Source organism: Orbicella franksi, chromosome 10 (assembly GCF_964199315.1).
Source record: "Orbicella franksi chromosome 10, jaOrbFran1.1, whole genome shotgun sequence".
Classification (NCBI taxonomy): domain Eukaryota; kingdom Metazoa; phylum Cnidaria; class Anthozoa; order Scleractinia; family Merulinidae; genus Orbicella; species Orbicella franksi.
Window position 1 is genome coordinate 23055065 of NC_138154.1, and position 15791 is coordinate 23070855.

At 38.9% G+C, this 15791-nt stretch overlaps 1 protein-coding gene and 1 pseudogene across 1 annotated transcript; both read right to left on the reverse strand.

Moving 5' to 3' along the window:
• Positions 1-1399: 1399 nt before the first annotated feature.
• On the reverse strand, positions 1400-2349 carry LOC145500667 (beta-1 adrenergic receptor-like; annotated as a pseudogene).
• A 6476-nt stretch (positions 2350-8825) lies between these two features.
• On the reverse strand, positions 8826-11724 carry LOC145500164 (uncharacterized). Its single transcript, XM_081479644.1, has one exon. It carries the CDS (start codon positions 11482-11484, stop codon positions 9565-9567), a length of 1920 nt encoding a protein of 639 aa, XP_081335770.1. The 5' UTR covers positions 11485-11724; the 3' UTR covers positions 8826-9564.
• Between the last annotated feature and the right edge of the window lie 4067 nt (positions 11725-15791).

A 15791-nucleotide genomic window follows, 5' to 3' on the forward strand; every position in this document is an offset into this window, starting at 1 on the left:
ACTTAACTGCCAGTCGCTAACAATGCAAGCACTGGCGAAAACTGAATAACACACTATGCATAATGATGCTAAGTAAAGTACTAATGGGTAGATTAAGTTACCCCCAAAGGCAACGCGGAAATGCGAAATAAAAACAAAGAAAATTCTAGTTGCTACACGGAATATTTAGTATACGATTTCAAGGCCCATAATGCTTTAATTAGTACTCCGAAGACTGTAAACTGTATAGAGCGCTATTAATGTTGGACTCTCACGGTTTGAGAACGAGGAATATTCATCAAAGTTTGCGCGTTTGGGCATTCACCTTTAGAACGAGGAATAAACATCATAATTAGCGCTTTTCAACTCTCCAGCTTTAGGGACTCCGACGAATATACACTGTATTTAGCGCTTTACGGCTAAACTTCGTCACGCTTTGAGAACAAAAATATTCATAGTGTTTAGCGCTTTGGGGCATTCACGTTTTTAGAACGCGGAACATACATTCTTATTGTAAAACAATCTGGAATATTCTGGGAATTTCCAGAATTTTTCTAGAAATATTACAGAAATATTTTCGAGAAATTTTTAGAATTTACCAGTTTTCTTTTCTGGAAAATTCTAGAAAATTCTACAATGTTAATGAAGCATGCTAATTTGGGTAGGAAATTCCAGCTTTACTCCAGGAATCATAATTTGAGATCAAATCAGGTTTTTCCAGCTTTTTCCAGCTTTTTCGCAGGGCCCCTTTTGATACCAGCCAAGTGCTGATTGGGCCACCCTGCCTAAATAAAGTTGACCTTGACCTTGACCTTCGAATTCGTTACCATTGCTGCTTTCTAGATTTTTGTAGAAAATTCTTGCATACTCTTTAATGAAAGCAAGCTAAGATACGCCGAAGTGGAATGTTAAAATGATATATTAATTAGCAATGAAACTGAGAGATAAAGGAAATCAGGATCTGCTTAACAAAGCGGTTTCGAATCTTCCTCTTGTTATTAAATATTCCAAAAGGGATTCCATCAAATGCATCAAATGCGGATGACTCATTGACGACCTTGTTCCCGTGATCCCCCGGGAATGCATGTTTCATGCATATGTTCCCTTATACCCTATGTTCCTGTGAACGCGGATTAACATTGACCATGTTCCCTTATTCTCTAAAACCAGTGGGAGACCTATTAAATGGCGTCGCACACAAGATGCTAACCAACTGTGAACGGTTAGTTATTACTTCAAATCTATCCAACGCTTGAAATATATGTTAGATAACAAAATATCGCGGTAGCAATTTTACTTTTTTTGAAACAGTGAACAAGTAACAAGTCCACATTAGTTGCTATTAATAAATTAAACTAGCAAAAAATCTACCAGATATTTATTTCTCCAAGAGTTACAATTGCATTATATCAGCTGGGTTAATCATGGCATGAGTTGTTGGAACATTATATAAAGACAGTGCACTTGAAAAGTGGATTAGTGCGATATTTGTTCGGCTATCGCCTAACGTATTAACCTCGCTATTATTGGAGTGACCGCGGGACTTGCAATGAAATAGTTGTGAAACAGCTTTTCTATAATCTGGCATTCTTAAACAATAAATCAAAAAATTAATAAACGAATTACTGAACTGAAGGAGTTTAAGAACAAAAACGACCACAATGTGAATTACTCTACACGGCACACACATATTTGCTACAACTACTAGAACCTGGAATGGTAGCCAAGTCAACACAAATGTTCCTGTTATCAAAAACAATGTCTTAGACAGCCTCGTCTCTCTCCTCGCCCTTACTCCGTTATGTATGCGGGAAGTCTGCTTACGCCAGATGACGCAGTAAGAAGTGCACGTTATTAGCAAAGGAGTCGACAAACTGATAATAGTAACTGATAAAAACTGGTGATGTGTCACGATTGAATAGTGCTGAAACACTCGAACTGAAGTCACCGCGAGGGAGAGGATCCATGGCGTTGCTATGGCAATGGCGTAGCTATGTGAGGATAACTGCCGATGACGAAGTGGCCGACTGATGGCAAAGAGTCTTTCAAGAGAAATAACAGTCAGTGTGAAAATGGAGGAGAGACCTGTAAACATATCGACGCCATCAAGAGCGACTAGTGGCACAAATTTGCCTTCAGAGATGACTGTAATCATATAAATCGGTATTGCAAATAATCCAACCAGGAGATCAGCTATTGCCAAATCGATTAGCAGGTAAAGAGAACGTTTGCGAAACCTTCGCTTGACAAGAACTGCAATTGACAAGGAGTTACTAATAATGATTACAAATGCTGTCACTCCGAAACAAACACTCCAGAACCAGTTCCAGCTGTTGAAGTTCATGGTGAGAACACAACACAAGTAGAGAGAGCTGCAAAAAAAAAGTAAATAAATAAATAAATAAAAAAAATAAAAAGATAAATAGAAAAGAATACGATACAACGCAGGATTATTATTATTTTTTTGAAAAAAGGTGTACTTTATTAAAAAAAAATAATAATAATGCGTTGTATCGGTCTCCAACGTATACCAGAAGGATCACTGTCTGCGATTGCTTGCCTAAACATCATAATTACAGTCATAAAGTGAACATGGCGACGCCAGGGTGGTTCAAACTGAACACCAAACACTTCATATTGAATGAATGAATGAATGAATGAATGAATGAATGAATGAATTAATTAATGAAAGACTTTATTTGTTAAAGGGTATCTACAATTGTAGCTTTAGAAAAACCAAGTGGGGACACTATTTACACATTCAAAAGATCATGTTTGAATCACTTTCGGAGATATCAACTTAAAACGCCGGGACCACTGAGTTAATGAGAAACATCAGGTGTATTAGCTTTGGAACTTAGACTGCTTTTCAAACAATCTCCTCTTTACTGTTATTTTATAAACAAACAAACCCATCAATGTCTAGCGTCCAGTCTGTGAAGTGTTTTTTAAACACTAATATATATATATTTTCAATAATTACTCAAGCCCCTTCTACTTGAAACTGAATATAACGCCCAATCTCTTACAAAAGATTCTTGAATGCAAAACCATTTAAAGTACTTTCTTCCCATAAGATATAGTTGAATTCTTGTTTAACCGTATTAAAAATTTCATTTCAATGGGGAGATGTTTAAAAACTAGTTTGAACAATAAAATGAAAATTAAGTAAGAAGGCGAATATCTCTTAGTGCCTGAAGGCGTGGTGTGAGTTTGAATATAATGCTAATAGCATCAAGCAAATCCACCTTTTCTACATGTGAATTAGTTAAAAGAGTTATTTTATTCAAAAGACCAACAAAATGGATAAATGCGAGTGTCTGTACATGTTATTCGTTATCTTAATATATCTTCTTCTTTTCTTTTCTAAATGGCTAAACCTCACGCGCGACATATGTCGTGCTTTGACTGCCAAGCACCTTACGAAATAAAAAAACATTATATATAAAAATTTCTGTGAAATTTTCGATGTACAATTTCTTGTTGCTTTTACAACCTTGTTTATTTGTGTAAGGATCATGACGTTTCGAAAGTGTTTCTGTTCGTAGAATAAAACTGTTTCAAAATTATATTAATATGCCTCAGAGTTTACAGACTAGGCTTTTGTCGATTGCGCTCGCAAAATTGGCAGATTATACTCCTAGCACTGCTCAAATTGTTTTTGGAAATTATGCCCGGATTATGCTCGTTTCTCTAAATTATGCTCCTCGCATCAGAATTATGCTACTTGGTTTTTAAGCAAAATAAAGACAGAACTGGGCGAATGAAGACAAAACAAGGAATAACGCCGTTAGCATCCGTCGTTTTCTACATTTCTAAGCATTCTGGCTTGCTTGTCTATTAATTTCCGTTTAATAATAGTGAAATCCAAGATGGCGGATCCAAGATGGTCGGTCAAATGGCGTCATATGACGTCATAATAAACAAACATGATATTTCCTTGTAGAGCAAGCTCAGGGCTAAATTATGCGAAGAATTATGCTAACACAGTCGACAAGTCACCTGTCAGAAGAAAGCCATTTTCATTCATTATAAACGGTGTCTTGCGTACTCTCCTTATTCTAACCTTTCGAAACCTCGATTTTCGTTTAGTTCAATATATCACATGCCCCACTAGGGTATTCTCTTAAACAGAAACTAGAAGCGACAGAACAAGATGGCATATCCTAGGGTGATGTAAAATTAAATCCCGGCATTAGTGGCCGGCATGTTTTAACCAGCCTTATGGGTTACTTAAAAGCGAATCTAGGGGAAAAAAGTGTCCTTCGCTTTAGTCTTACTTTTGCCTTTGTGGTTCTTCCTTGATGTTCTTAAACGTCCGTACGTCTCTTCAAATTGCAGACACTTTTATTGCATCTGTTGTTAATAACCAGCAGCTTGTATTGTTTGGAGAAAACATATGCTTGTATATATGTTTTCTTCCAACGTCACTAATATAATGCGGTAATCTCGTCTCAAAATCGCATTTAGTTTTATATCGCGATTTAACCATAATTTGAGAAAACTAAACGAAAAAGACCGACACTAATTTTGATTCGGTTAAAACATAAATTCCTAGTACGTGCAAAGAATTGTTATGGGTATTGGCACGCCATGTTGTTTCCTATTTGTCGACGAATTGAGACAAATTTAACTTCATCAAAAACTGACTTTTCAAAAAGCGGTTTCGCCATCCCGCGTGAGCTATCTAGCGCGTTACCTACCTTCCATCGTCGACTTAAAGCTCCTTTTTAAATTTCAAGTGTACGTGGGAAACCCGTTTAAGCACCGCGATGTCAATTTGAAGTTTTGAACGAATTTGCACGCGCGGCAAAAAGGAGACGGTGATACTGCGTTATAATGCAAGTCGTCTCTCTATCGTAACGGGAAAACTATGAGATGAACGCGATACTTACGAATTCATTTTGCAAATTATAAAGCGCAATGATAACAAATTAAACATTGGGCCATTTGAAACACTTTGGAATCTTTTCCTCAGCTAAGGAGAGCCTAAAAATGTTTGTGGTACCAAATGAAAGGGTTATGAAAAACAGTCTATTATGCTTCGGCTCATGTTATCGATAAGTTAATGTACACTTCGTCATCGCAGTTTGAATTGACAACGCTCGACACTTCTATAAAACCATTCCATCTTCACTTTTTTGCCGGATGACTAAATAGCCTTTCAAAAACATGGGGCGACATTCACTGATCATGCACTGAAAGTGCAAGGAAGAAAGTAGTTCTATTTTATTTTATTACTTTATTTCATTTTTTGCCTCAGCAGGTGCAAAAATGTGTGATGTTTTCCTGATTATTGCTTTCAGGCGATGGACGAGTGCCCCTATTCCAATGCATGGAAGCCTCGATATTTATTTGGTTAACTATATAACGCTTATACCTTACTAGGGCATTTTCATAAACAGAAAATAGAATCAACAGAACACGATATAATATCCTAGGGGAATGTAAAATTAAATCCAGGCATTGTTGGCCGGTATGTTGTAACCAAACTTTGGTGATAGTTTAAGGTAGATCTATTTAAAAACAAATGCCTTTTTTGGTGAAATTTCGTCTTACCGTTACCTTTCTACCTTCTCCTTGATGTTCTTAAACGTCCGTTTTGTCCAAAGACAGTCAATCTTCAGGCACTCTTGTGGCATCTGGAGTCAATAAGCAGCTTGCAGTTCATATATTTAAGAAGTTTCCCACGAGCGCGCGTTGGATATATAAACAATAGCCACCATTTGGCGCGAAAATAGAGTCGAATATTTTTCCAAGGACATGATCTGTTCCGAGGAGCGGACAGTTTTCGAGAGCGAGGCTTCAGGAAAACTATGAACCTCGAGGAATCGCTGGTTTTCAGTGTCACGCAATTCAAAATAGACCAAAATAAAAATCAAAACCGGTCGATAGATAAAGTCCAGAATCTGGGAAATGAAAGAAGGTAAATATGCAAAGACTCGCCAAAATTCTGGTCACAGCAATTTTTCTTATGCGAGATATGCGGAGAAATTTTTTACCCAAATTTATAGAGATTTGTATGGATACGCCATGCTGGTGCCCATCCGTATGGGCACCAACATGGCGGCCGGAAACCAACAGAAACACCTGTTACTGAGTTTTGCTACAAAAGCGCGAATTTATCCCTCGAGGAGCTCTAAAACATTAAAATAATACTTTTTCTAAGACATGAACTGTTCAGATAGCCAAGTTTCCCGAAATAAGTCACTTTTTTTAACCATCATGACAGCTCTCAGGGCCGTCATGTAAATGCCGCGTCACGCAAAAGCGTAGAAATTCAAGTGTAGTTTATCACCAAGCCAAGAACCCATTCGGAGCGAAAATTTGTATGAATAATAGTTTTCAGCTGCTCTTATACATCATTTAAGTAAAATTTCAGGAAGATCAATAGTTTGGTAGTTCGAATTTTGGTGACGTCATGTGAAAACCAGCTATAGGTAAGGTTTAAAGAAGGACAAACATCAAAGAATATTTTCTCGCCAGAAAGAGGCTCTTGTGTTTATTATATTGTAAATATTTTTCGTAACACGCGTAACTTTGAATATCGCGAATATCACTCGGATATTACCCAGTTTTAGCCGCGGCATATTCAGTCACGTGACGAGTTTAGACCAATCGCGCGCGAGCGACATGATGGAATATAAGAAATGCTATATAGCCAAAAGAAACCAAGCAGAAGGTGATGTTGCTATGATTTCTAAGAAAATAATCCACTTTTTTTTTCGGGGGGGGGGGAGGGAGGGGGTGGGTTGAAACACTCCTAGTCGCTTCATTCTACTGAAACCAGAGGTAAGCGCCGGCTAGATGGGCCACGTGGCTCGTATGCAGACTTAACCTTTCTAGTAAACCCCTGATAACTCAGAGCACTAGTCAGAACAGAATAAAATATTTCTACTTTCATCAGCTGAAATATCAATAACACGAATGTCCTTCTTCATACAAGAAATCTTTTCCTAACCTAACAGGAAAAATGCATCTTATTTATTTCGCTTGTGAAACGAGGTATTTCAAATAAGATTTATTAAGGCAGTTTATCATGCTTTGACTCATGTTATTTATAAGTTAATGTGATCCTCGTCGTTGAATTTTCAGTTTGAAGTTGACATGTTAACCCTTCGCACGTATGCTGTGCCTAACCTTTTTAATAAATACTTTTCATTCATTCATTCATTCATTCATTCATTCATTCATTCTTTCGTTCGTTCGTTCGTTCGTTCGTTCGTTCGTTCGTTCGTTCGTCCGTCCATTCGTTTGTTCGTTCGTTCGTTCGTTCATTCATTCGTTCATTTTGACAAAGCTCGATGATTGTATAATAGCATTACAGCTGGACTTATTTACCAGATGACTTACTCGCCTTTTGACAGGTAGTCCACAAATATAACATAAAACCTCCTTAAACTGTCACCTATCTCCATATTAATTTTATGATCGCTGACAGCATAAGAGGGTTTTTTCCCTTTTTATTTATTTATTTATTTTCTTTTTTTAACGCAGAGATCAATCTGTACTTCATAGTATAATTTCTTTATCAAAGGATCAGCGTAATATCCACTAGCTTTTTGTTTCGTTATGCCAATATGCCAGTATGCGTGATGTTGACCTGTTTGTTGCTTTCAGTTGATGGAAGAGTGCTAGATATATACAATTTGCATTTTTTAGTTTTCGATGTTCTCAGGTTGAATTAAAAATGAACTACACATCATACATTACGGAATGTAGGTAGACGCTACAGAAAACGAACACCACAGTTCGAATGCACAGCTTTAATCATTGTGCGCGTAAGCGCGCGAGAGTGAGCGAGTAAGTGAGTCAGTGAGTCAGTGAGTCAGTGAGTCAGTGAGTCAGTGAGTCAGTGAGTCAGTGAGTCAGTGAGTCAGTGAGTCAGTGAGTCAGTGAGTCAGTGAGTGAATGAGTCAGTGAGTGTCTGATTCAGCTGAAAAGTAAACAAGACAAAATACCTAAATACAAAAATATAACTACACAAGATTGAACTTACAAACTGTGACGAGTCGAATAGGATTAAACTCTTCAGAATAATAATTCAGAAGCTCACAATGAGTGAAACGCTAGGCAAACCGCGGTAGAAACTGGAGAAACTTAATTACCAGCTGTTAACAAGCACTGGCGAAAACTGAATAACACATGAATACATTACGTTATCCCCAAAGGCAACGCAGAAATGCGAATAAATTTATTTTGCCAATTTTAAAGCGCAAAGATAACAATTAAATAAAATGTTGAGCCGTTTGAAACACTTTAAACTCTTTTCCTAACCTAAGAAAAACAAGAACAATGCATCTTATCTATTTAGGCTGGCTTGTAATGCGAAGTGTTTCAAGTGAAGGTTCACAAAACCATTTTATTATGATAAGTTAATGTACTCCTCGTCATTGAAAAATTTCAGTTTGAAGTTGACATGTTAGCCTTTTTGACAACTCGTGATGGTTGTATAAAACCATTACAACCACACTTATTTACCAGATGACTTTGTTGCCTTTTAACAGGTAGTCCATAAATATACTGAACACCGTGAAACCGCAATTAACTGTCAGCTGTCTTCGGAATAATTTATCATCGCTGACAGTGTAAAGGATAGGTATTTTCTACTTTTATCAGTTTTTTTTATTTATTTATTTATTTATTTATTTATTTATTTTTTGCAATGTAGAGACCAGCCTGTAGTTCATAGTATATAGGTTAAAACCTCTTTAACATAAGGATCAGTCTAATATCCACTAGCTTTTAGTTTCGTGATGTCAATGAATCGTGAATTAGCCTCAGCAGCTGCAAGCATGCGTGATGTTGACCTGTTTATGGCTTTCAGTTGATGGAAGAGGGCTAGATATATTTAACCTGCATTTGGCAGCAATTTTAACTAGTGACTTAAAGAGTTATAATCAGCGACACTTCGAAAAACTTTGTAGGAAATTTACACGGCGATTTTAGTCGCCTCCTCTTCTTTTCAAATCCATGTATGTAGCAATGACTCTTTGATATTCAGTCTCATGAACCTAATCCCATGCATGAATTCCTTGGTACCTTGATTCACCGTAAATCCTGGAATTAGCTTTCCCACCCCCTCCCCCCAACCTCGAATAAGCGCCCACTTCCAATAAGCCCCCCTCCTATCGGCCGAAATTTAAAATAAGCGCTCCCACCCATGTTGTGGACGAGTAATTAGGCTTTGGTAGATTGTGCTCGAAAAAAAAAGCTTATTATGCTTTTAGCAGTGCTCATATTTTGTAGAAATTATGCCAAAATTATGCTACTTTCTGAAAATTATGCTCTCTGTCACCGAAGTTATGCTACTTGGATTTTAAGGAAAATAAAGATCGCCAGTAGCTTAACTCTATCAATTTTGACTTTAATGAACATTCAGACAGTCCACCTTCCAGTATTACAGTCTTCAGCATGGCAAATACGCATGTGCGCACCTCGAAAAGCCAAATGATATCCAAATCAACCATTTCTGGGTTCTGAATCCGGGTCAGAAAGTTACTTGTATATACTTGTTTTAGACGCCATCCAGGCAAAGCCCTCAGTTTAGTATAAAGACAACTATGCATGTTGTTAATCTCTCTGTTATCGGTTATTGTACTGAAGCATTACACAAGCCTGTAAATAGTCCACGAGAGCATGCTCTTGTGAATCATTGAACGATGAGTTAAGAATAGAGAATACTCGTTCAGCGGCTGCAGACGAGGGCTGCACCAGCAGAACCTTCATAACTGCAGAAGACCAATGGGGTAGGTTATCAGATTGTTGCCTCCACCACTTCACTTTATCTTCTTCGCATGCCATTATGACGTCTTGTGCGGCGGCAAGATAGTTGGGCATTTCCGTAACGAGGTCATTAATTACATCGTTACTGTCCACGAACGGAAACTGCCGTAGAGCCTCCACATTTGCTGGTGTCGGCCGCAGCCACTGCACAGTTACCGGACACATTATTCGTGCAGCCTTGAATGTGCTCAACGTGTCGCGCAATTCCACATTAAATTTACGCAAAAACCACTCAATTGCAGGCTGGACACTCCTTTTGGCCTCCTGTTCCAATGCTGCAACATTCTGTGCGGGATCAGCGTCGACTATAGCTACAGCTACGGCATGGACATTGGGTAAATGTACATTCTGACATGCATTGCAAACTCCTTGTAATGTCTCAAAGCATGACAAAACAAGAGGGCCATCGCCCTCTAAAACGTAAGTGGCCTTAACAAATACTTCGCCAACATCAATGAGTGCTGCTAGTTCAAGCTTGAGACTGATCACCTTATTCAGATCTGCGAAGAAATCAGCCAACTGACGCGAGGTCTGAGGAGCAACCTTCTCTCTAACCATGTCATCTATAAATCGTTGTACATCACCAAATTGTTCCATAAGCTGTTTGTACACTTCCCATCGGGACCACCAGCGAGTTTCGGAGTAACTTTTCGGCTTACGTCCAGTCAGTTCCTTCCACATTAGTCCCGCTTTGTGGCTTTGCGAAAATAAGCGGATCCACAGATTGCCAAACTCTGTCAGATTGGGGATAACAAAATGATTACCGACATTGTCCAGAGTGTGAGAGAAGCAAACAACATTGAATGTCTTAGGGAATATAAACTGGATGCGATTTAACGCAGCTTGGTTTACGCTGGCCCCATCTCTCATTGCAGCTATCAGAGATTCTCCTCTCACACCGTACTCGATACTTAAACACTCGTTGAGCACTTGAGCAAGCTGGTCACCATTCACTGCCTTGGCACAAATATCGATTCTGATCAGTCGTTGAACGATATTCCAATCATTACCGACAAAACGGACCAGGATCACGATCGCTTCACCCTGTCTCGTGCTGCCATCATAAATGACAGATACGTCCCTTGTTGATACTCCTTGGCGAATTTCTGCTTTAATTCTCTCAATCTCCTGCTTGTATATTATCGTTACGTAATCCATCATGTTCGAACTGTGACTCAGCCGATAGCCTTGCCTTTCAAGAAGCGTTCGAAGTTTGTCCATCTTACGTATGGGTATTCCAGCCTTAAGAAACTCCTCTACCACCTGTAAACGGTATGCTCTCCCCTCGACTGGCAAGGTGCTATCCTTGTTGTGTTTTTCTTTACGAAGTGCTTCTTCGATCGTTTGATCTCGCTTTTTTGTCACTTTTAACTTCTCTTTGCCTGCGGCATGTTTTTTGGAAGCAAAGTGGTTTTTGAGAATGCTCTTTTTAGAGCTCAATATCTCCTTACACCCATTGCAAAACAGTTTTCCACCTCGAAGACACAAATTTTCCTCTGGAAATTCTTCGATTCGATCACGAAGACTCATGTTCTTTGGATCTGAGTTACCTCTTTCCTTGTACTTTCCAGTATTACTTTTAGGAACACGTTCTCTAGAGATTGAAGCTCTCGGTACGGCACTGGGAGTGCTGGAAGTGCTGGGAGTGGAATCAGTGGATGTACTCGAGGACGACGCCATCTTTGATCTAAGGCCTGAGGGGCCGAGCCGCCGAGCCATAAGCGTGGTGGCCTGAGGAGAGTCTCAGCCTCTCAGATATGTACGGGGTGACCTAGCTAGAGTCTTCCAGACCTCGATATTTTCCAATAACAATACAGAAGTAAAGTACAAACTGAATTATTCTAGAACTATGATGGGTTTTTTTTTGTTTTCAAGGCATAAAAGCTCGGATTATGCTAGCAGTGCTAAACTGAAATAAAAGCTTTAAATTATGCTCGTTTTTCTAAATTATGCTAAAAATTATGCTAAAAATTATGCTAAAAATTATGCTAGCACAATCTACCAAAGCCTACGAGTAATGAGAGTCATTTAGTATTAGATTTGCACATTGTTTCAGTTTGTGAACACGTTTAGTGAACACGTTGAACACGTTAAGTACTAACAGTGCCACAATTTAAACTTTAGGATCAGCTTTTTACGTCAATAAACAGCTTATGTTGGTGTTTATGCACAGATGATGTATTAAAATCAAAGGACACCTATGGTCAAACTCGTGGATTAAGTAATCTAGAGATGAAACATGTTGACGAACTTCCAATTATTGGGGTAAAACAAGCGAGGTTCATACCACGCAAGGACGCACTTATCTCAGAAAGCGTAGGCTTTTTTCGTTGGCTTTCGTTGCAGACATATTACAGAATAGCTAGGGTGGCAAAATTGCGGCTGAACATGGAGTGGTAAAGGCTAAGGGTTCTTGGGTCACACAGGACACTGCTGCCAAAAAGATTAATAGACTACTCCCCCCCTCCCTTCCTCCCGCCCAACACACAAACAGACACATCCAGATCTTGACGTTGATATTTGTCTGCCCGCTGGGAAAATTTGCATGTATTCAAGTCGTACGAGCTTACAGACCTTTTTCATTGCATTTCGCTCAACGCTATAGGTAAGGTTTTTTATGAGACAACACTTCTTTTCCGATGTGGAACTGCTTGTCTCTATATATATTGCACGTAAAATGCATCAAAATAAGTAGCCTCTTCTGCAAGCATTTTCAGTGTTGATCCAAAAAAAGTCCACCCATAAACATGTGCTCCTACGAGCTCCGGGGATTTCTTTCCCTTCGTTATCTTTTCAATCAGGAAGCAAAAGTGTAAACAAAAGACAGGGTAAAAATCGTTTAAGATTATCAAAATCGAGTATTTGGGATTTTTTTTCCAAGTTTATGTGCATTTCACATCCCACTCAGAGTTCAGATCAATATACTAAAATAAACAAGAAAACTGTAGAGAGCACAACTTTAATCTAAACTTAACTCGATGTCGGTTGAATGTGGACTACTCAACATGAAAAAACGTAAGTACTATAAACTGCAAAACTCTGAACGAAGGTCCAGCTTGATTGAACGTTGGATCTCACAGGAGATCTAATCAGCCAAACTTGAAAAGTAAAACGATAATAAGCTAGTCAATGACTACTGCAAGGCTGACACAAGGTCATATATTTAAAACAGGAGTACCCGACGGAGCCGCTCGACAGAAAACCCGCTCGACAGACTGTAATTACGCTGGCTGGGAAATATTAGCATTAGATCATTTACTGGCTGGGATTTTCTTTCAGCGTCTGGCTTGCTAAAAACTTCTTTAAAACACTGTCCCTAGCTGGAAAAAACGTGACTTGTTTGTTTTTCCTGGCTGTGACTTTTTCGAAAAAGCAACCAATCCCCTCCTGGGACCTAAAAAACGTGAGACGATGAACCGCAAGCGGTCGTACTTACTCCCAGCGCAAGCAGTCAGCAGTTATAAAGAAACAGTGGAAAGCAACTTAAAGATTGGTAAATTCATTCCCATAATTCTCTTGCTTGCACACGGGGCAGTGATGGTACATTGTACTGGAATCAGTGACACTGTTCGCTGTCTGTTTTGCATTAATTCTTTCATTTATAGACAACTAAATTTAAAAAGGTATCGGCGGCATAAGAACCCAGACTCTAAGGTGTTCAGTTACATTCCTATTTTGCAGTCATTCTGAGTTATTTCGAGGGCTCCGCTGGTAAAGGAAAGAAACGAGATCTGCCAAATCTGAGATCTGCTGTGAAAGGGACTTGGCGCAGACAAACAAATCAGCTGGATAAAGGATAGGCATTATGTTCTGTTTATATGTGTCAGTCGTCTGCATAGGTGGTCAACTTTTCTCTCTTGATGCTAAAGTAATCGAGTAAAGTGATCTCATTGTACCATACACTCATCGTTTCGCTCATAGCACTTTTGGGCTGCTATAAATCTGCAAATTTGTTTAATCGAAAATTTCCCGAAAGTTGCCGGAAGACGAAGGACAATGGTTTGCCCTGTTTCTCAGTCTTATTGGGTACATTAAATGTCTTAATCGTGGTTCAGTACTAGCATAACGAGCTAATGTTTCTCCTCTGGAAAACAAGGGACTATCGCGCGTTGCTCACCGGAAATGGCCGCCGGATGAATTCATTCCACACTGTTCGCTGTCTCCTTGAGAGAATTGCTTTTGGTGAACTCATTCCACACTGTTTGCTGTCTCTTTGAGAGAAATGCTTTTATTTTGCGACCCTAAACTTATTAATGTATCGGCGATTCAAGATTGCCGGGAGTTAATTTACGTTTACAGTAATTCTGAGTCATTTCAAAGGCTAGAGAGAATTAAGAAAAGAGAAAAGAGACTATTCCCCTATTCCCCTATTCCCCTATTCCCCGATTCTCCGATTCCCCGATTCCCCGTTCCCCGTTTTAAAGATAGCCCTTTTGTTTTGCTTTAAATCAGTGCAACTTTGCGTGATGTAGTTTTCCGAAAGTTGCTGGACGACGAGGGTCAATTGTTTGCCCTCTTTTTCAGTCTTATTGGGTGCTGGAATGCAAGGGACTATCGCGCGTTGCTCCCCGGAAACTGTAGTTAAATCATGCAATGTATTTCATTGGCATAATAAGTAAAATGTTAAAATTGTCTATGTTATTAAAATCTTTGTCAGTTAAAAGAACTCAAGATTTTACCTTCTTAAACTTTCCTTCAGTTTGTAGTTGAGAAGCAAACAACTTTCGTCTTTCTGTGCGGCTTTCTTTGAGCAAAAATATATCATTTGTTGCCTTTGGTTGTGTTTCACAAGGCTAGCTGGTCGGACCTGTAGGTTCTGCGTGTAATCATGTGATAATTGAATTTCCGTACCAGGAACCGGAGGATCTTTCGAAGCCTAAAGAAGACAAAAATCTGCGAAGGATTACAGAACTCGCGATCGTTTGTCATTTTGAAAACACTGTTTTAGAATTGTGAAAAGCAAACTACTAAGCAAGTGTCCGGAAAATATTGCCAAAGTACAATTTGACAGACATAACGCGCGATGTGTTTGATCGCGCCAAGCAAGTGAATTTCCGGTAATAAACGCGATCCAAAACAGCTTTCATTTGAATCCGTCGTTGACCTACCAGTTGAGGCATAGGTTTCATTCTGCACGCTAGTGCCGTGAATTAACTGGAGTCATGTAATGAATGATCTATCGATGAACTGTATATCGAAATGGACACTTCTGCCAGTTTAAAATTCTTTGACTAAAGAGCGCACGTCTGGATAATAATTTTGCTAGATTATTTGGCAGGCATCTGTCGCCTGTGGTATTGGGCGGGCGTAAAGGCAGAAACTCCTTTTTTTTTGGCATGTTCACTCGCTCATATTACAGGAGTACCCAACGACACTTTAACTGGAAATTTAATATGTGACTTCCCAAGCACTAATTCTGTTCTCCCACGTCAATTACCATTAATAATTAACTTTCCTGGGAAAAAAATATCCGCTCTTCACTGCTAGCAAGATCGACTTTATTTCATAAAACTCCCAGCCAGACATAATGAAAATTTTGAATACCGAGCTAGAAAAATGGCAAGTAGCCAAGTAGCCAGCCAGCAGTAAAGGGTAACATTGTAAATGCCCGCAAGGCAATTATAGGCGAAAAAATGTTCTGGCCAGCGTTTTGACCTAGATTAAAAACAAACGCATTGTTTAGGACCTTTATTCAACAGCCTATTGTCTGTTGACTATTATTAGAGATAAATTAGCAATATGTGGTTATTTTTGCCGCTATGAGCAAAATCTACACTTTGATTATGTTATCACTTAAAAACAATACAACTTACCATTTATGTCTTAAGCGGATCGGACAAGGTGTCTCCCAGCACGTTGTTTTCCGATACTTCAGATGCCTTCCAGGTTCAGCATACGTGTGACAGTTTGGCACTTTACGTTCCGACATCTAAAACGATTCACACTTATGTTTAAAATAAGATCCCTCTAATCCTTCTAGACATTCAGATCAAACTTGCTTTGACCAAAGAAATGTCTGATGTGAA